At 46.8% G+C, this 22,500-nt stretch overlaps 1 protein-coding gene across 1 annotated transcript in view; it reads left to right on the top strand.

Annotated features, from left to right (window-relative positions):
• cntln (centlein, centrosomal protein) overlaps positions 1–22,500 on the top strand; it is a 151,736-nt gene that overhangs the window by 66,390 nt on the left and 62,846 nt on the right. The window contains exons 13-17 of the mRNA XM_083764538.1: positions 11,042–11,142; positions 14,643–14,740; positions 16,065–16,618; positions 20,395–20,476; positions 22,492–22,500. The exon at positions 22,492–22,500 is cut by the window's right edge and continues 67 nt beyond it. Of these exons, the coding sequence (XP_083620664.1) occupies positions 11,042–11,142; positions 14,643–14,740; positions 16,065–16,618; positions 20,395–20,476; positions 22,492–22,500 (844 nt within the window). The remainder of the gene's footprint in view (positions 1–11,041; positions 11,143–14,642; positions 14,741–16,064; positions 16,619–20,394; positions 20,477–22,491) is intronic.

Raw genomic sequence — 22,500 nt, 5'->3', positions numbered from 1 at the left:
ATGCTGCAGGCGATAGTGTCTTGAGGTTAGTGTCACCGAGGGCATAGTGCGAGTGTATGGCAGCTGTGATAGTCTTGTTAACAGCCCAAAGTGGCAACCTGGAGTTGGGCTATACTGTGTTAATTACAGCTTCCGTGAGAGGGGCACTTCATTAAATATCTACATTTCTCTGTGTCTTGGCACCACACTCTGTCTCACACTCATTCTAGCTTTGTCCATCTTTCTCTTTGTATCTCTCTCTCTCTCTCACTCTCCTTCCCCCTCCCTAGTTCTCTTGTTCCCTCTCTCTCAGAAAGAAGAGGGCCTTGAAACCCATCACTAACTTTACTCTCTCACCACCATTGGCCCTCCAATAAGCTACACTACTACCCTTAGCCTAGAGCTCCTTTCCTCTCCTCTAGTCTCCTCTCCCCCCCTCCCATCATCTCTCTTCACATCCTCTCCCCTTCCACCTCCACAACCCCCACACTCCCAACTACCTCAGCCCCTCTGGCCCTTCTGTGATGCTGCAGGAGACTGGGGCCAAGACTCTGGTACTCCCCTTCCTCCTTCCTCCTACATCACCGCAACCTCCATCCCCCCCTTACTGCCCTGTCCTCCTAATCCCAGCTGAGCTCATTATGATGTAGCCTGGCTGCCTCTCTCCAAGCCTGAGCTGTCCGAGCTAATTACAGGCTAGCAGCCCTGGCACCGCCGGCCGACACGGCCTGTTAGGGGATGTCCGTCCGTACTGCCTGTCCCTGGCCGGCCGGGGCTGGAATGCAACACATACTGCAGTCTGGTGGTGAGTGGAGTATAGGGGTGAGAGGCTAGCACGCACGCACGCATGCACGTACGCACGCACGTACGCACGCACACACACGAGCACACAAGGTCCTTGGAACTGAGCCGCAATGGAACCCACAAGGGACAAAGAGTGGCTGACCCACCAGACACCTGACCTCCCCCCCTCTCTCTGACTGGCCTCGTGCAACCAGCTTGTCCTAGGGGGTTAGTGTAGATCCCCTTCAGCGCCTCCACCCCCCCAACCTCCTAAACTACCCCAACCTCTACCCACTCCTCCCACCTTCAGGGCCCCCTCCTTACCCACCGGGCCGGCTTGTGCAAAGTAAACTTGGCTGAGGTCTCTAAACTCGTGCTTTAGAGAAAGGGGGGAAAACGTCTCCCAGGGCACGCACGCACACACACACACACACACACACACACCATCTCTTTGATCTGGCCCTTTGGCCTCAGCCCTTGCGACCATTAAGCGGCTCAGTGTGATAAACCAAGCAGAAGCACACTATCCATCTCTCCTTTCCCCTCCATCCTCCATCCTCAGTGATGTCACAGTAGTGTGGGCAGGGTGGATAGAGTTAGCCTCACGCACTATGCAAATAGGCACGGGCGGCTTTATCAAGCAGCCTTAACTCAAATAACCCAGCTATGTAAATGACTGTCGATAGCCTACAATTAAGCAGTAACGGAGGGGGGCCGTGTTATTGCAACAACAAACCCTGCAGCCCAGCCTCATCGGAGAAAACTCTGAAAGAGCGTCAGTCAGTTGCCATTCCACTGACCGTATTAAGATGATTGCACTTGTGAAGGTTGCGCTCGATAAGCGTTAGCAATGATCCGCTAATGGCTAATTACCTCCTGGAGGCTGAGGATTTTTGGGGCCCAATAAATGGCCTCTTAACCGGGCTTTAAAACCAGCCAGGGGCAGGCCTAGAAGGAAGCTCTCTCTCCTTATTTTCATTGTCTCTTTACCTCTAGTTCATATGTGTGTGCACACATACACACACACACACACACACACACACACACACACACACACACACACACACACACACACACACACACACTGTCATGAGACTGCACAGATGCCCCATCCCAACCTCTATAAAGAAGAAACGGCATAACAGCCCTTATAAACACCGTGTTCAGGCCCAAATGACCGTTTTCCAAGAATGAATATGTCTGGATAAACTCTCTGAGTGAGTCCCTGCGGTGTGCAGAGCAAGTTATCTGCCCTCCCAACCCACCCCACCACCCACTACCACTACCACCTCTTCTATAACCCCCAGCAGAGCAAGAGGTTGCACCTGAAGGTGAAACTGGTGCTGTTTCTTCTAGCTTCTAGTTGTTGTTTCCATGCTCCCTCCCAGTGGCTCCTTCTGAAACACTGGTGGATGCAAAAGGGCTTATCAGTGGAAGTTGTGGAAACTATGAATCAGTTAGCAGGGTTAGTTCTTTAGCTGTGTTACCAAAATAGATGCTCCACTTAATTGTTTGTCCTGTCATTCTTGTAGGGTTAGGTCTACGTGCAGTTAATGTGTAATATTCAGCTCCACGAGGAGCAGGACTTCTGCAGGGATGGCGACGTTTGTTGTTTGGCTTTGATGGGTTGCCATTGAATTTGCTGTGAACCTTCATGCTTCCCAGAGGATGAACCCAACTGATTTTGGTGACCCTATGACCTTTCCTCTAGAGTTGGGTTTGAGGTGGTGCGAAATTTGAAGTCAGTGAATGCAAGTGAATGGAAGTTGAATGATGTGGTTTTGCTCTAGGCAACACAAAATGAGGTGTAGAAATGATTGCTTCAATTGAAATGTGCCTGCAGCTTTATGCAAAACTCTAAATTGTGCCCAAAACTCATAGGTGCCCAATGCCCATTGGCTCTCAAGCAAAGACATTTCTAACTTTAAATCTACATATTGTCATGTTCTAAGAAGTCAATGTAATGAGACGCTGCAAGGGGCTTAGGGTGCAAAACGAATGACCAACGGCAAAGGGAAACGGGAAATTTATGTTCTTATTTTTCCAGTACTTCGAGTTGACTACCGTAATTTCCGGACTATAAGCCGCACCTGAATATAAGCCGCACCAGCCAAATTTAGGGAAAATCCCATATACAAGCCGCACCGGACTATAAGCCGCACCGGACTATAAGCCGCAGCTACGTTAGCTCAGAGCCTGAGATGGCTCTGCGTTAGCTGTAAAAATCCATAGATTAGCCGCACCATTGTATAAGCCGCAGGGTTCAAATCATGGGTAAAAAGCCACGGCTTATAGTCCGGAAAGTCGTCCTTGGCAGTGAATCACCTACTGGACGCAAATCCAACCTCAGACTGCCGAGGGCTGTGGGGGCGATTTAGAGGGTGAACACATAGGACAGAACGGATGTTGTGGGCGTAAATTAAATTGCATCAATGCTAGCGAGCTAAACTATAGCCATCCTTGCTCTAGAAAGCGCCAATGTTTCCATCTAGACCACCGGATAATCAGAAAAGACACCGCGCCTTTTATCCAAACCACGGAGAGCTCCGTAGATTTTTCGCTTTTTAGTCAGCCTGTATAATGGGATGCGGACGGCAGCGTGGTTGCGCAACCCGATCAAGGATCGCTAAAGAAGGAAAGGCCAAGCCAAAATAACAATGAATTGAAATCAGCGATCCAGTTTTTTTTTTTTTTTAAGATATTTTTTTTGCGGCTTACGCCTTTTATTGATTTTTTAAGGGACAGATAGTAGGCTGACAGGAAACGGGAGAGAGATGGGGGGATGACATGCGGTAAAGGCCGTGTCGGGTTCGGGAGTCGAACCCGCGGCACACCGCGACTGGATCACCAGTCCGGTGCCCAGACCGTTACGCTACGGCCTGGGCCTCAGCGATCCAGTTTGATCTCAATAATAACGCTAATCTGATGGAGCATTCCGCCAGAAGCGGAAGGTAAATACAGTCCCTTATGGTGTTCCGTCACAAGCAGTAAAACCGTTAAAGACAACAAAAAGGAAAAACAGCACCCATGAGGGACAACATGCTTGAACTTTTGTGACGATCTTACTTCTTCGCCAGATGTGATTTAGAAGTACAGTTGAGAAGTAAGAGTATATTCCCCAAGTAACTAAGAAATACATGATCCTGCTCGAGACATTAAAAGATCGTGTGAAAGAGATGTGGCAATCTACATCTCCCCACACATCCCACTCAGCACCAACATTACACACCCCAGAGGTACAACGGTTGGAATGAAGTGGATTGAAAGGGCAGACCATGCTACTGAGTGGAGATTCAGCAGCACTGCATTCTGACTGAGATCTCCTCCTGGCTGTAACTGGCTGGCTGTAACTAGCTGGACGTGGACGAGCAAGTGCAGGGCAGGGTGGGCGGGCAGGCGCGGAATGTTGATTCGCCGTGGGATCATTTTATCTGGCTCATTATGCATCTGTCTGCTGCACTCCATGTGCCTGTTAATTGTTGTTAAAGGCCTGTTGGTGGGAGAGAAAAAAAAAGAGGCAGGGATTATTTAGGCTCCATAAACAGAATAAACACATAGCAAATACACCGCCCCCCCCCCCCCCCCCCCTCACACGCACGCGCGCGCGCGCACACACACACACACACACACACACACACACACACACACACACACACACACACACACACACACACACACACACACACAGACAGAATTTAAGAGGCTACACACATGACATCAAAGCATACATTAGCCAGCCATTACTACTCGAAGGAGGGGGATGATTTGAGGTTGTATAGTGGCAGCAGTGAACGCTCCTCTGCTGAGAGTGACCATTATGGAAGGGGCCCACCACCTCCTCTCTCCCAGTAGCCGACATTGACTCTAATGAAGTTTAATCAAGTTTACACTTATTTCCTTGCATGCTGCTATTTCTTTTCTTTTCATCTCAATTCGCTAAAAGTAATGAGTCTCTTTTTGCCCCCCGGACTTGAGGGTTAGATAGAGGAGGGACAGTTTTGTGTACTACACACTGCAAGCACGCGCAGGCTGCACCCACACATAGCACACATGCACACATACTATTTTATGTATGCTTAGAAATTAGACCACCAAAGTGGACCCTTCATTATTTTGTAAAATAATTATTGTATACAAAAATCCCACTTTACACTTGGTTTGTAATTACAATGCAAGCTTCTGTGCACCATCAAGCCATTGCTCTAGTCTCATAGAGGGATGAAGTACATAATAAATGGTGCTATTTTAAAGCAACAGGGTCTTCATAACATACCAGCAAAAGGTTGTTCAAAAGTGCATTGCATTATGCTGAAATTGCTGATAATTCTTAGTCTTTCTGGCCCGCTTTCCACCGGTTCAGTTCTTTTAAGTTATTAGTCCATGAGCCAGAGCTCCAAAATTGGAACGTTAATTATGAATTGAGTGTGCAAAACCATACCTATATTAGATTTATATATGATAACCCTTCCACAGGAGTATCTTTTTCATGTATTTCATTTTGTAACTTTCACCTATACAGTAGGCCTGTACGGGATTGGTGAATAGGTAAAAATGTAATTAATAGAGCGCCGAGTCACTCGCTCATCCCCCCCTGGTTCTGTCTGGTTCACGGAAGTAATTTCTATATGGAGAATAACATGGGGTCATCTTAAAATCGTTTCAAATAAGCATTGTGGTCCAAAAATAAACAAGCTGTCTCTGTATCGTTTGCGACAGTCAGTCACTCATTATGATACAGTCTGTTTCTAGCGAAAAGGTAGCCTGACCTAAGCAGAGACATTTCTGGTCTAGAGGGGCGGGTCGCGCCTCAGAAATGCGCGCACCCTGATTGGATCTCATCGATCTGTCCGTCACCCCCGGCCCCTCCTCTCCCCCCTAGTGCAGCGCTACGTCACATCATTTAGAGCGACGCCCACCCGGAAGGGTTGACTCCCACTTTTAGACTGGTTCAGCCCACGGCTTTTTCCAGGCTTTCATCTTTCGCGCAGACGAAATGAAAGCCTGGGTATCGAGGCTAGCGAAAAGGTAACTAATTCAGTAGCAGTAACAATAGCGTTTTCTCTTAGTCAGTTGATTCTTCATATCCATATGAGTGAAACGGCCTGGATGATTTGTTTATTTTTCAAACACAGTCCTTGAGGCGATCTAAAATCCCACTATGGGGATTACAATGCAAATAAAAAGTACATGAACCCGTGGATTTGCGCCCTCTGCCGATAGTCAGACTTCGGTGCTCTATAGTTATCACCATGAAACTTCCCCAGTTGATTACTTACACCAAGACAATGATTTATTGTATTACAAATTTTCTTAAGTTGTACATTTAATTTCATCAGGCCTAGCACCATCAATTGAAAAGGATGGACCTTATTGTGCATTCTAGACTATTTTAAATACATATATTTCCTGTACACGGAGGCCCTTTTTACAGTAAGGGCTGGATGTGCTTCTAAAATCACTCTCTATTGTCTCTGCTGTAGCTGCCTGCAGGTACACACAGCTCTGTATGAACTCCGCTTGGAATTGCAGTAGCCTAGAGGTTAGAGACGCGGGCTTGTGACTTCAAACCCCTTTTCCCACCTGGGGAAATCTAGGAAGGGAAAAGTGAATGAGAACTACTCTGCAGTCTCAACAACTACCATACCAAGTGCCCTCAAGCAAGGTACCTAACCCCACCTACCCCCACCCCTGTTGTGGAGGTCTTCAGTGGGCAGCTGTGTAATGTGAATTGCTGTAAACAAGCGTCCATGTTTAGTCAAATTTCCCTGGATAAAAAAAAAGGGTTCGAACAACAACAGTCCTGTTTTACTGACTATAGTGCTTTATTCTCCCAGACTCCACCCCTGACTCAACAGCCCTAAAGCTAGGGCTTAACTAGCAAAATGTCCCGCCTGAATCGAATCATATCTAAGTGTACGTCTCCCAGCCACCTCCTCCCCTGCAAGAGGAAACTAAACAAAAAAAGTCTCTTCCCCAGCCACAAAAATGCCAGAAGTCTTTGTTTACTTTTTCTTTCTTTCTCTATATTGTCTATTCCCTGTTTTTCCTATGTTTTTTGTACCAAGCAAGACACTGAATATCTGAAAGGAAATGCAGAACAGTGCATGAAAGCAAAACAGTTTTGTGGTGTTTTTACACCCTTGTGGACGTGGATGGAGGTAGGATGGATGTTTGGCGCTTTTGGTGATGTAAGCTGCCTTCACTGGAGCCCAAGCAGGGAAGAGTGGAGATCCAATGATGCAGAGTGTGGATGGCTGAGGGCCTGGAGGTCCAGCAATGTAGGAGAAAGACAGAGGAGAAAGTGTGGTTTAACAAACAGGCCAACAGAGTGATGCAAGTCAAACTTATATCACAGACTGCATCATTACCAAGCATTGCACACCTGGCTGCTGTCTTTAGTTTGGATTATGCCCCCAAAAAATCTTTGGCTTTGATGCCTGTTGAGTGCTCAGCTTGAGCTTACCTCCGGTGAAGTGATACCGGTTTTATTAATGCTCGGCCATGGAGAGAAACCATTATTTCATTTGACTTGAAGCACAGGTTATGTATTAGTATGATTATTGAGCGGTGCCAACCGCCTCCATTAAGTGACTTTGTGTGTATGTCTGTCTGAATTTGACCCCTGTCTGAGTACAGCCCCTTGATTACGACCCATTGACCCCTGCAGCTGGGCATTACAACCCTCGTGCTTAAGTCATCAACTGGGCTTGACTCCAAAGGCAATTTTATTTTTAATTATGATGTAACCATGTGGTCCCACTGAGATCAATAGTATCCTTGAAGTTGAAGATACCCACTGTCATACACACTGTACTGTACACTGTGTGTACCCAGCCACAAATCCCCCACAGTGTGTTTTGTGGGTTGTTGTGAACCCTCACAGCTACGTTGCACCAGTGATCCAACTGATGAGGGGTGAGGGCATATATGGAGATCTCTGTCAGTCACTGTCTTTTTTATGGTGAAATACATTTAGCTTGTCTCATGCCTTCTCATTGTGGTAACTCCCGCCGGTCAATCCATATATTTGGACCATTTTTCTCATTGCAGCCTGTGTTCAGGATATAAGTAGGCCAAATGGGACATATACTGTATTTGTTTGATTGTAGAGGCAGATCAAATTAAATGGCATACCACTTGACAAGTGTGCACGTAGCAGTTTGTGCTGTGGTCTTCCTCAATGTCAATGGGATGCTGTGGATGGACACATTCAGGCTCTCACGGGGAACAGACCTATATGGCTTTCTGGTTACAGGGTATTCTCTCTAAGCATTATGATGAAGTGTGATAAAACGCTTAACAGACTAGATTTTCTTGGTTAGTTCTTCATGTGGGGATGACTCAAGCAAACCCACCACCCCAACTGCGACGCCTGCCTCAACTTCTCATCATCCCCTTCCCGGTTGTTGCTCCCCCTGGGAACAAAATAGACTGCAGATAAACATCTGTTATTCAAAATGATGTATTCGCACAATACATTGAAGGCTCTAAAGTGTGAGAAGAGGGGAGATTTCGAGAGAAAGTGATGGGAGTGAGTGGGAGGTGTTGGCACCATCTCAGAAAACAATTATACCCAGTTGACAAAAAAACAACAACAAAAAATAGGAGTCGATGCTGCATCTAGTTTTAATTGAACAATAGTTTGGGTCTAAGGAGGCCTAGGCGCTGCTTCTCCGCAGAGTGAGAGAGACAGAAGGAGACTTGATGCTATCGTTCACCCATCAACACTCCACTGATGTGCTTGTGGTTTACTGAGCTTACGTTTGTTTGTGTTAGGGGAATCTTTGTCTTCCATCGAAAATGGAAGTGCTTAAAATTCAGATATAGGCGAAAGCTATGGGGTGTAAACACACATTGGATATTTTTATTTATTTGATCAATTTAATTTATTGTTTTAATTATGTTGTGTTGTACTCTGCAGCTTGTCATTTTGGAGAATTTGAAAACAGAAAAGGCAATTTAAAAGGAAAATAAAATACCTTGGATATAATGGATATATGGGGGAACTTGTTCTACTCTCATTTCCATAATATGTCCAGCCTTATTAATTCTGCATCTATGGCAGATTGGGACACACACACACAATAAATGTATTGGGTGTTGCTTAATGAGCCTCCGGCCCAGTCCTCCATCTCCAGAGTGTTATGATGGGAAGCGAAATGTCCCTGGCCAAGAAACCCCATCTGCAATCCAATCCCCGCTCTCATTGAAAGTCCGGACGCTTATCCTTCAACAAAATGGAGCGCGGTGCATATGAACTTTGGTTTGCCGTCGATACCGTCCGCATCCGAAAAGGCATAAAAGAGAAACATTAGCTGGAGTGGGCTCCCTCCACACCCGGCATATTTCAGCTCGTTTGTCCCATTAACAACCCGGGATATGTGAGGCAGCGCTGTGCCTCATCGACTGGAGTTCATTTATAGAGGAAAATCTATAGACGAGGGACACATATCCATCTGCCTCCTCACTCTCCTCCGGGGACGGTCATTTGTGTACTTATTTGAGCTGCGGTCAGCCATTAGGCCAAGGCTCCACCAGACCGCGGGGGCTCTGAAGCTAATTACTTTTCCCACCCTCTGCATTGACCATAACCTTTCCCCACATTTATTGGCACATGTATGGAAGGAAAAGCATGTCACGGTTGATGTAGCAAAGACATCAAAGACGAAGTTCACTATACTCTCAACAGAAGACGATCACTGAATGTTTGAATAACGATTTACATGTGGCTAAGAGCAGCCAGCAGCGTGCGACTGACGATTGTATAGCCACAGATTTATACTTGGTTGTCATTGTATTATGCTCTTTTCACTATGCAACCCTGGGGCGCAACTAAGTATAAATCACGCTTAACACTGTCATGCTCTGATGAGGTCCAAAGGAGGAATCAACTGAGAATTAAACCATATTATTTATGGGATGGTTTCTTCTGGCCACATAACGCAACTCTGGTTACAGTGCATATACAGTCTATGAACCACATACAGTATACTCATACTGAACCACATACAGTATATGAACCACATACAGTATACTGAACCACATACAGTATATGAACCACATACAGTATACTGAACCACATACAGTATATGAAACACATACAGTATATGAACCACATACAGTACAGTACAGTACAGTACACCAGTACTACACCTCAATCAGGTGTATAGCCTGAAAGAGCCCTGTGCTTTTCTGGTCATGGTGGCAGAACGAACTAGCGCTGGAAACCGACGCTGACTTCTTATTGGTTCACTAACCTATGTGCCGGCCTCCCCACCCCCCTGTCACAGCGGAAAACACTGACGTCACTACATTTGGAGCGACGCCCCTCTGCATTTTTTATTTATTATTTTCTCCCCTGAAAACCAGTTTGATTTAGAAGGCCTTTTGTTTTTAATCGGCCTCAGGTCTAAATGGGTTAACTGAGGGAGAATGCCACTGTAGCATGTAGTTTCAGTGGAGCAGAGGGGAGGGGAGCGGAGCTAGGTGTGTGTGTGTGTTTCAGGTGCAGGGCCGTCTCGGAGGGGCCTTGGCGTATCCTCGGAAGACTTCTTTTGGGGTCCTAATAATAACTTGAAAGTGCAAAGTCTCGAGCATGGTTCCTTTCTTCCCCTCATAATTAGCCTTTAACAGGCATCAAGCTAATTGCAGGAAGGTAATTGGGCTTCACGTTTTTCTGTTGCGATACGCAGGCATACAGTATACACACGTGTGCGCGTGCGCGCGCTCACACACACACACACACACACACACACACACACACACACACACACACACGTACACGTACTTCTCTACCTGGGTGTTTCGTGTTGCTTGTCACATTGATTTTCAGATTAATTAAAAATCATTTTAATTAGGCGGTTTCTCCCACAATGATGGCTTCAGTGTTACTTAGATAGAGAGAATACTTTATTGGTAATTTCTTCAAAAACTTCAAAAACGTGGATTAGACACACAAAAAAACAAGCTTAATGCCATTGTTCTCTACAAACGGCAACATACTGTACAGTGTACACACAACCATGAACCATGCTTATGCCACCTTGCTTATTGTAAATCGCTCTGGATTAAGAGCGTCTGCTAAATGCCTAAATTGTAAATTGTAACCAAAGAAATGTAATCCTTATACAGTATATCGTTCGTCCTCCTATCCATATTCTAACTTGTTGTGATACCTTGTTATTGAAATGTGCTTTACAAAGTGTGTGTGTGTGTGTGTGTGTGTGTGTGTGTGTGTGTGTGTGTATGTGTGTATGTGTGTGCGTGTGTGCGTGCGCAGGGCCAATTTGGAGGAGGAGTTGGACGTGCTTCGTGTTCAGGCTGCTATGGACAGAGCCACAGTGAAGGAACTCCGCCTGTGTCTTCAGAACGAACACCAAGGTGAGTCTACCCCCAACCCCCCCCCCCCCCCCCCTCCATGACACCATACAGTTTCTAGCGTTCATACCGTGTAAATGTAACTCTCAAATTCCCCACTTGCATTTCTTTGTATTATTGTTCTTGAGTTGTGTTGCTCTTAACAGGACTTTGCCACACTAGTGACCCTTTTTATTCTTGTGTGATTCACATATGGACTAGGCAGACTCAAGCAGGCAGTGCTTTGACATGAAACTAACTATTAAACCAATGCATACAGTACAAATCACAATATATATATATAATTACTTTCCCTGACCTTAATTCAAACGAAACAAACATGTTGCCTATGCCTAACCTCAACCAAGTTGATTTACAGGAAGATGTGTGATATGAAATTAATCAACAAATCATACGCATTATGAATATTCGTGTCACTGTCATTAGTGTTTTGTGATTAACTAGGCCTATATGAATCACCAGGTGATAATTTATGTTCCATCTCTCTGCTGGTTAAACTCACTTTACCTAAAATTAATTTGGTAAAATGAATTGTTCAAAATGTCATTATTCGAGTGTATTCAACTGTGTCGCAACTCGCAAGCATGGTATTGTTTTTGTTATACTGTATAATTAGTATTTGTACATCTTGTATTTATATTGTTGTAATTACAGTTTATACAGGTAATTACAATGTTTTCATGAGGCACACTTTCATGAGGCCAATGAACAGTTTTTAATTAAAATCTTTATTTGTAGACTCATATCCATAGAAATTCAATATAATACTATACTGTCAGGTGATAAGAAGCGGCCTGCTCACTCCTCATGCATTGAAGGAAGCATGAGCTCAGTTCGGGGCTCTCCCCAGGCTGTCGGAGAGAAAGTAGCGCCCAGGATTACAGATTAGGGCCTTAGGCAATTGTCGCTGGGTGAAAAATGGGTTACAAAAGCGTGTGGGGAAGAGACAGAAAAAAGAAATAAATACAATACAATGCAAGACATCAGATAATAAAATAAATGGTACAATTTTATTTTATTTTATTTCTATTCTTTTATAATGTTTGTAGTTGTTGATTTCTCTATTACTGTCTCCATTCGCCACCTCAGGGTTTAGCCTGAGGCCTAGAAAAGTGAGGCAGAAAGTAGAGGATGCTGTACCTGTGATGTTTTCAAGCCTGCATATTAAACATGTATAAACAGCACCTTGTCTGTGCCTCTTTACCTCTAGGCCACATTTGTGTTCGTCAGGCGTTTCCTTATGAGAATTAACAGGACAACTCAATTAAGACTTAATCAACTCGTTGGTAAATTGACCAGGAGATCAAACTGCATCTATCTCGTCTCGCAAGTGTCATCCCCAATGATGTAAGGCGCATTGGTTTTCTCAAATCCAATCTGCATTTTATTGTCAGACACTGACCAGCACAAGCAGTGGCCTTAATTAACCAGCTCAATAACAAATCTGTCCCATATCACTTTAATTTACTCGTGGCCCTGCTTTAAAGGATGGCACTAATTAAAATGGTGAATGCTCCTCCCAATGACAATCAATGCATAATCAGGAATGCATCGAAATAGACTCCCTTGAAAAGGGGAGATTTAGTGCGGAATCCTGTCACACAAACACTAATATTGTGGACATGCTCATTGTCGAGGTTCAATGCTGAGTGATTGTCCCTTAATAGAAAATGTTTCGACAAATGCTGTAAAAGTAGGTCATAGAAATAAGACGGTCATACTGCACTCATACACATTAGGGTTTGCTTTATACGCAAAATATTTTCACCTCGTAAATCAAGACACCTAACCTCTGGCCGTCAATAACAACTAGCCTGGAACTCACCTATGCTTTTTATGGCATAGGCAGCTCCCGGCAGGATCCACCGGGAGAAACTATGCGCAGCTGCGCGACATGAGACTAATTACTTAGAGCGACAGAGAGAGAGAGGAGCATGTGTGTGTACATGTGTGCGTGTGTATGTCAATTTTACAAAGGTGCAGACGATCAGAAATCAGCAGAGAGTGAGCAATGTTTGCGCTACTCTATGCCGAATTGAAGTGAACTCAGACCCAGACTTTTTTTTCCTCCCTGGAAATAAAAACGTCTGGGTTTCCGAGGCTAATAACAACAGAGTCAGGAAGAAAACGTGTTCTCCACAAAACAGCCATTATTACACAAGTGGCCCCTGACGTTTCAACCCACCCCCTCCCCAGACCCTGATGAAAGGGGAGGCAAGGTTGGAAAGGCCCCGTCAGGATTGCGCTAACGAAAGGCAGCAGATGAAAGGATCGTGGCCCTTTGTGCTGCGGCCCGTTGAGGAGATGCGAGAGCGACGTTAATGTATGCCACACAGAGCCGGCCCGGGACCCTCCCTCCTCCTTTGGCAGTAGAGAGTGACTGGGGAGCCACCACCAGCATCCTCATCAAGGTAGTGCTGCCGAGGTGCCCAACTCCCCAGCCACCCAGCGTTGGGGCCAGGATGGATAATTGTCTCTTCTCTCTGGTTATGTACCCAGCCGACGCAGGCAGCCCTCCTGTCCTGTTTGGCGCTCTGCATGATTGGACGTGACAACTCCCGGGAAGACAAAAGAGAGGGCTAATTCAGAGTAACAAACTTCCCTAGGCAAAGTTGTCAGATGCAAAAAAGCGGAAGAGAGGGAGAGAGAGTAGGAGCTCTGCAGTGTGTATTCCTCTCTCGCTTTTTCTTAATGCTCGCCTTCCACGCTCTCTCTCTCTCTCTCTCTCTCTCTCTCACTCTCTCCTTTCTTCTGCTACTCCATCCAAAAGGTCAACTGACCTGAAGAGTCAGGGGGCTCAATCTTTAATGCTTCCAGCCTCGTTCCACAAATTAGTTTGCCTGTATACTGCCTTGAAAGTTTAACTTGCCGGAACGAGAGGTGGAAACTTTTTGGTATTGTTTGGTTGAGCTGGAAAAGTATTTCCTCTTCTGCAGACATGTCGTGACACAGAGACCTCTGTGTGTGGGTATGCGCGTGCGTGCATGCATGCGTTCACACATTGTCATGTGTATCAAACCTGCATGTTTTCTCATTTGCTTGGTTTCGTTATGTGGATTTATCTTGTCACAACTATTAAGGCTGCACACTAGTGCAGTCTACTCTGTAGAGATCAACTTTTCCCTGGAGAAATGGTGTTTCACAAAGTGCAACTGGAGGGTTCACAGGGGACTGGAAGACATTGCAGGGTTTGTTTAAGATCCTCAGGGGACGGCCACATGCCGTTTCTAAAATTCATGCTGTGCTTTTGAATCAACTGAATCAACACTGAATCAATTACTGGCTTGTAATTACTTGATGTGATTATAAATGGTGATTTTTAAATGGAAAGGAAAAAAAAATAACCATTAGAATTGGCTAGGTAATGCTTTGAAAAGAACTGGCAGCACAATAGACAGGAAATTTGCCCTTAATAATTGTTAATTGAGCTAATGTGTCCTCTTTATTATAGTCCTATTGATTGAATAGCCTGATCTTGACATTTGCTTTGTTCCCCTGGACAGAACTGCTTCACAAAGTGGCAGAGGGGCACCAGGTCAGCAGCAGCATGACTAAAAAGCCTTGTGTTCCTGCCGAACAAACGGAGCAGTCATTAAGAAAGGTACAGTACTACTGTCGTCACTGACGTTCTCCCTTGTCATCGCTAATAAAAGAATACCCGGTAAGAGTATTAACTGTAGCACAATGCCTTGAAGTGGTGAATTGTGTGCAAGTTTCGCCTAGTGCTCTATATGAAGAATGGTTTTAAAATGATTTCCTCACTCTCAGAATTAGTCCATAACAAGTCAGTTTAGCAAATGTTAACATGTACCTCAGGGCAGGCAGTTTAGCTTTTGTGACAAAAACAAACTGCTACAAGCAATGATAAATAATATTCCAGATTTCGCAACATGCGGCTTTGAGATATACTCCTGCTGGAGTTCCCATGAAAAATGCAATATTGTGCAAACAAGCAATCACACAGCGACACAATGGAGAGAGAGTATGCAGAGGGACACACAGGCAAGTTGAACTTTTTTCTGCAGAGGAATTAAGGAATAATTCACAGCAGATGATGCCACTGCACTGCTTGCCAACAGCAGCCATATGGCGGTGTAATGGAGACTGTCATCGCCTTTATTACTGAATGACAAGCAGTGTGTTGAATCTAATAACCTGCAGAGGGGGAGAGATGGCGCTAATATATGCCCCAGAAACAATAGATGATTGAAATACTGTATATATTTTCTTCTTTTTTGCTTCGTTCGCCCACTTGGGTTGTGTGTCACTGCTGTGATGGTTGTCTGTCCATCTGTATCTACAGTATGCCTACAGTACACACATGCCCCCCCCCCCCCCCCCCCCTCATGGTTGGGACTGTTTTTTGTACGGGTGGGGGGGGCCTTGACTATGTAATTTTGTTTGAAAGGTGCCGTGCTTTACCAGAGGGCAGAGCAAGACACAAATAAAGCAGATTGCCTGGGGGTATGAAGCCAGCAGGCATCCACTGTTCGCTTAACAGTCTCCATCGAAGACTTAACAAAGAGACTAAGTGCTCCCGCTCATTGTTTAGTGAAGACTCGAGTGACGAGGGGCGTGTGTGTGTGTGTGGGGGGGGGGGGGTGTGTACGGGGGGGGGGTCAGGGTTTTTTGGGGTAAAAGAGAAAGGCGTGTGCAAGTCAGATGTCCATTGGGGTGGGGTGGGGCGGGGGGGGGGGTTCTAATCCCTGAAATGGACTCAGCCAACCAGACAACCACATACACACAAGTGCTAGGATAATGGTGTGTTGGTTGTTACCACACACAGGTCAAACAGGGGAACTCGCCAATCATTTTCCCTGTTCAAATAAATGATGTCCATTCTGTTGTTGATGGCATGAAGAGCTCCAGATAATTCACAATAAACAATTCCCCAAATAACTCCGTGTGTGTGTCTGTGGTCCCAGATGGAGGTGCTGGAGCAGAGGATGACGTCCCTGGAGGAGGAGACGGAGAGGCTGAGGGAGGAGAAGGAGGACCTCCTGGAGGCCAACGAGGGGCTGGCCCGCGACTACCGCGACCTCCAGGTCTCCCTGGAGCGCCTGCGCAGCCAGGGGACGGCCCGCGAGGAGGCGGCCCGGGCCGAGGCCCTCGCCCAGGCGGAGAGGCACCGCGGCGAGGCCCTGGCTTCGGAGGCCCGGCTGGACGGCTCACAGAAGGAGGCGGCCCGGCTCCACGGGCAGATGCTGAGGCTGAGGCAGGAGCTGGGGATCCTCGGAGCCGCCCGGGACTTCTATAGGAAGCGCACTGCAGCAGTGGCCGTGCTGGGGACAGCGAGGGGAGGAGCAGCACCAGGAGCCAGAGGCACCATTAGCAGCAAGGTCACATTCAGAACAGCCAGGCTCAGAGGTCCAGCGCGCCAGCACAGCCACCCAGCAGTCGGCCCCAATCAAGCCATCAGCTGGAGAGGCCGAAGCCCCAGCCCCACTAAGGACGAGTGGGAGGACATGAGCGCTGATAGGTAACAGAGTACACGCACACGGACACACGCACACGGACACACACACACACGCACGCACGCACGCACGCACACACACACACACACACACACACACACACACACACACACACACACACACACACACACTACACACTATCTTGTTCTTGCTGCCTCATTATTCTCTAGTTGGGGTGAAGGGAGCTGGGGTGGTGGGATGGGGGGCAAGGTACTGGGCTGGGCTGCTTGGGGGTGGGGGGGGGGGGGGTGCAAGGGCCTATGCTGCATTGAGGGGACAACGTGCATATGCAAAGCGTAAGCAAATGTGTGATTGAATTTCAGCATCTGTCTAGTTGGTATTCAAGAGCCAAAGGAAGATGTGTGGCGAGAGAGAATGATAGTGTGAGAGAGAGTGAGAGCAGGTGGGGGGGGGGGGGGTGGGGGGGGGGGGAGACTACTGTCAGATCCTCTGAAATATCCTGGGACGCCTTGCTCGGAGCTTATTGACTGAAATTTGCATGCAAAATTAGCCACCTCTGCACACGCAGAGTTGAAGCGGTGCCAGGAAAAGCCCTGGGATAACGGGGCGCGCCGATGCAGCGCTGCCTTTCCACTGATGCCATTTTCATGCACCAGTCACGCCGCCCTGGAATTGACAGTTTGGCAGTTTGATTTAACCCATTCTGACCTGAGATCAGATTCATGCGAGGTTTCCGCCGGACACACACTGGTCTGATGAACCCATTCTGACCTGAGATCAGATTCTAGAAATGTCAGTCGTTCTTCGATTTTTTTCAAAAATAGCAGACCTCGGTGGCGCGATATGAGCTTGTAGATCTGCTATTTTTCAATAGCTAAAGCATAACATGATGCTGACACCAAAATGGGTGCCCGTTCAGAATGGGTTAATTTACCGGTCCTTTGCATATTCACTACCACCCCCCCTTGACAGCACTAAGGATCCCCCTGCAAGCAGCCCCCCCAGCACCTCCAACTCCACCCGCAACACCACGAGCACAAACACTGTATGCACACACACACACACACACACACACACACACACACACACACACATCCCAACCTAAGCCTTGTCAGTTCAGTTATCTTGTGCCGTGTCGATTCTCGGATAGGCACTTCCCTTCTTCATGTGTGTGCGCCCACACACACACACACACACACACACACACACACACACACCCCTCCTCTCTCTTCCTCTCTCTACTCGCCTTAATTTACTTAGATAAATTTTGAATGACCCCACTCGGCTCGGTACCAGCTGTCTACAAGCTGTTTAACACCCTCTAAATTAAGAACCATCGACAGTAATTATTTCATGTATGTTTTATGCAAAAAAGCCACCGAGCCAGACCTTTATTGAGTGATGCTCGCAAATGATTCGATTTCAAACACTTGAGAGCTCCTCTACTATATTCATTTCCCTTCCTCTCTCTCTCTCTCTCTCTCTCTCTCTCTCTCTGTCTCTACACCAACTAATTCATCAGAATGTAATCCAGCCTAGCTGTATTCACACGAGGCCTTTTAACAGGGACTGGGGTGCAGCCATGACCTGCCTCTCTAATACCTCTCCATGTGGCTAATAAGCGGCAGTCAAATGCACCCTGTACCTGAGAGAAGGACTTAAGAGGATTTGCGGAGGAGGAGGGGGGGGGGGGGCAACCTAAATTGAGACATTGTCTTGTTTAAAGGCACCTGCCAATTGAGTCTGAACAGTAAATCCTTCTGCACTTTACCCTTTTCATCTCGCAGGTGTCTTTCTTTCTTTCTGCAGCGATATGTCTGCTAAATACATTCTCTCTTCTTCTTCTTGTTGTTATTGTTCTTCTCATTCCTCTGACCCTATAGGTATAAATTGTGAGTCTGAATACAGTTATCCGACTCACTAAGGTCCGCTGACAAGCCTGGTGTTTCCTTCCCTGCCCATGGCTCACCTCTATCAGATTTGGGAACTGCTGGAGGGCAGCCTGCCATCTTGAGCACGTCAGAAAGTTTTGGTTTTAGAGCAGCTAGGATCATGAGGGTGGTGTTGGCTTTAGAGCAGGAGCAGCTAGGATCATGAGGGTGGTGTTGGTTCATGATCCTAGCTCCGGCTGATGGCACAACCACATTGTGGTATTACTGGAACCACAATGAGTTTTAAGTTTACCTTTAATCAAGTTAGAGTGATCTCAATGACGTCAATGGGCATAAGAACAGAGGATAGGAATTACCAAACCAAATCCATCAAATATATAAAATAAGTATCATATAAGTATGCATCTGGATATGGATGGGTGCACAGTCTGCACACATGGGAGCCCTCTCTCTCTCACACACACACACACACACACACACACACACACACGTACCCTGAAGCGTGGCGATGGTGTGCCAACGCTGTCTCGGGCAGTGTTGTCCACTCAGCAGATCTGACAGAGTGCAGCGCCAGTTCCTGAGGTTATATGTCCAAGGCTAACACCCCCTCCCGTTGGCTGACTGCTGAAGGCCAAATGTTCAGTGTAGACAGGTGGAGACACACTGAGTACATGTCAATTTGGCTACAGGTACACTGTACTGTGTGTGTGTGTGTGTGTGTGTGTGTGAGAGAGATAGAGAGCATGCCATGTGGGCACACATGTGCAGACATGCATATTTGCTTGCGTGGCTGTGCGTGCATGGGTCAGAGGGGGATGTCTTTGTCTGCGTGCGTGCGTGCACGTACATGTGTGTGAGAAGAACAAGCGTGAAGACTGTGTATTGAGTAATAGTGAAGACACCTCACATTGTGGTAGGGTTTCTCACAGGTTTTAACTATGATGGTTGCATCAAACCATCATCAAAGGTTTTCCATCCATAACACTTGTATGCATGTAAGGTAGGTACTGTACATGGGTATGAAGCTCTGATTAGTGATCATATTCTTCCCTCTGCCCCTTTGTGCTTCCCTCCGACGTCCCAGGCTTAACCCCAACTAGCTGCAAGCCCTATCACATTCTAGTTGGATATCATTTCTCTCTCTCTCTCTCTCTCTCTCTCTCTCTGTTGCACATGCGCCCACCTTAATAAACCCACCAGCGCAAATGTCACTGGCTTCCACCTCCACGTCAAAGGTCGCTGTCAATAAAAGCCTACGTGTGTGTTGACGCAAGTGTGTGTGCGTCTGCATGTGCATGTCTATTGTCTGTGCAAACAGACACACACACACACACACACACTTACGCACGCACATATCTGAAAGCCGTTTTGCCGTATGTCCATCAGAGGACAGGAGGTTTCATCTTCACTCAGCCGCGCCTCTCACATACACACACACACACACACACACACACACACACACACACACACACACATCTGTCACACAACCAAGGCTAATGAAGGCCACAGCACCTCTCATACATGTTGATGCTTTCCCCTCTCTTCATTTACACCCATATTATTTACATTTCCCTCTCTCTGATTTGGCGGGACATTGATTTTGTGTTGGGGTGTGATGGAGGCAAAAATAAATGCACATATTTTGCTTGATGTTGTCAATGTCAACTTAAACCAAGCATACAAAAGTACATCGGATTTTTGTCCAAGGGTGATACTCATGGTTGCGACCCAGAGTGGGTTGCAGCAGTTGGATCCTTGCAATAAGTAACCGCTTATCGTGTGTGTGTGTGTGTGTGTGTGTGTGTGTGTGTGTGTGTGTGTGTGTGTGTGTGTGTGTGTGTGTGTGTGTGTGTGTGTGTGTGTGTGTGTGTGTGTGTGTGTGTGTGTGTGTGTGTGTGTGTGTGTGTGTGTGTGTGTGTGTGTGTCAGCGACGGTGGTGATGAGTACTCAGACAGTCTGGACAGCAGTCTCTCAGGGAGAAGACCTCGGCAGTGCTACAGCAGCAAAAAGGTTAGTCTGTCTCCACACACCTCAGTCTCTCTTCACGTCCTATAAAGACTCTATCTGGTGTTTGGTTTTTTCTAAGCAATAAAAATTCCAGTGTCAGCTGACAAAGTATTATTGCGACCGAAGTTAACTTTTTGTCACTCGAAATCCCCATACATGGGGAAAGCCCCCATATATTGTGCCCAGGTCTCGTGACATCACTATGACATCATCAGGGATGATCATGGATTATAGTAAATGCGACGTGCTGTCGCAATTAAGCCCATATATGGTGATCCCTGATGTCATCAATATTAGTATATGGATATATGTCAGAACCTGTTCTGACATTCCATATGTTGATCCTTCCCCATCATCGATCCTCTTTTATGTCTCCCTTTTGACTGATACCTGTCCATTTAAACTCTAGACGGGCCCGCCGCAAAGTTATTAGTGCAGCTGCAGCCGGCGAAAACTAGAGTTCTCAACAGGCCCGAAAATTAAGGCCCGGCCCTACCTTGGCCCTCATAAAATAATTAGAAATGTCAAACATACAGATGAAACATGGCCGCCGAAAACCAGTTCCTGTGGAAGGTTTCATTCAGCCTGCCTGGGATGCTGGCAATGAATGCCCGGGTGGTTATCTCTCAGATTTAGCTGGTACACACTTTGAGTCTACCTGTACAAATGAGTGTCACACGCTGTCCATTCACATCACAGTGAACACCTGCAGTCACCCCCTCTCCCGTCTCCACACCAGGAAATCAATAGGCCTGGACTCTCTAGCTCTTGTCCACATCAAACCCCTGCACAGCTGTACATGGCAGCTCTGTACCCCAGAGAGAGAGAGAGAGATCACACTCCTCTCCTTTGCAGTCTGTCAAAGAGAGAGAGAGAGAGAGGAGGGGAAGAGAGAGCTTTAAAGCTGATCTCTCTGTCTTTGAGTGATGTAGGAGTTGCAGAGTGGGATCTAAAGTACAGGTAGGTGGTTGAAAGTGGTGTTGAGGAAGAAGGAGTTTGCTGTTTTACATGTAGTCAGAGAAGTTAGACTCCCTCTCCTCTCCCCTCTCCTCTCCTCTCCCCTACCCTCCCCTCCTCTGCTCTACTCAGTGTGCCTGTCAGCTCCGCCTGGGCTCACCACTATGACAACCTTGGCCCTCACACCCCCTGCACCTCTCTGTGTCACAAACCAAAGGTCTCTCTCTCTCTCTCGTTCTCTCCCTCTCTCTCTCTCTCTCTCTCTCTCTCTCTCTCTCTCTCTCTCTCTCTCTCTCTCTCTCTCTCTCTCTCCTCCTCCTCCCTACAAGGTTCCATGTGATCAAACCTAGCACTGATCAAACCCTACCACCATTACAAAGAGGACTCTTTGATGTCACTACAAACAGCAGTGCAGTTAGGAGGTGTCGCACGCACTCAAATACACACATTCACATACTGAGTGCGCAGGTGTGTGTGTGTGTGTGTGTGTGTGTGTGTGTGTGTGTGTGTGTGTGTGTGTGTGCAATTTAATCAAAGATACATTACACAACAAGTATGCAGTCACACGCACAAAGTCATCACACTCATGCACATGAACTCAAACACCCAGTTTTATGGATAGATTTACCCACACAGATGTTAGGCAGATGTATCTATGTATGTATGTGAGCTCCCTCACACACACACACACACGCACGCTTGTGCACATGCGCGCGTTCTCGTAGCGGCACATCAGTGTGGGGGAGACAGTGATTGGATGAAGGGAGAGAGATGGTATGTAGCAGCCTGTCAGAAGCCATATCCGCATAGGAGTCAAAGTGTCGTGTGAATGGACTCGAGGTGAATTATTAACACACACACACACACACGCACAAAAAGCGAGGTGATTTGTCATTTTGCATTAAAAGCGAGCACGGCCCTGTGATCCACGGTGTGGTTCCAGGAAGCGCAGCGTGTCAGCCTGTTGGCTTGCATTAAATGCCTGCGTCACTGATCGCCCCTCCCCCCCCCCCCCCCCCCCCCCCCCCCCTCCCCCTCCTCTCTCCCTCTCCTCTCCTCAGCCCTGCAGG

Source organism: Protomyctophum parallelum (genome assembly GCF_964188405.1).
Source record: "Protomyctophum parallelum genome assembly, chromosome: 5".
Lineage (NCBI taxonomy): Eukaryota > Metazoa > Chordata > Actinopteri > Myctophiformes > Myctophidae > Protomyctophum > Protomyctophum parallelum.
The sequence above is the reverse complement of the archived record's forward strand: the minus strand, read 5'-3'. Positions and strand labels throughout refer to the sequence as shown.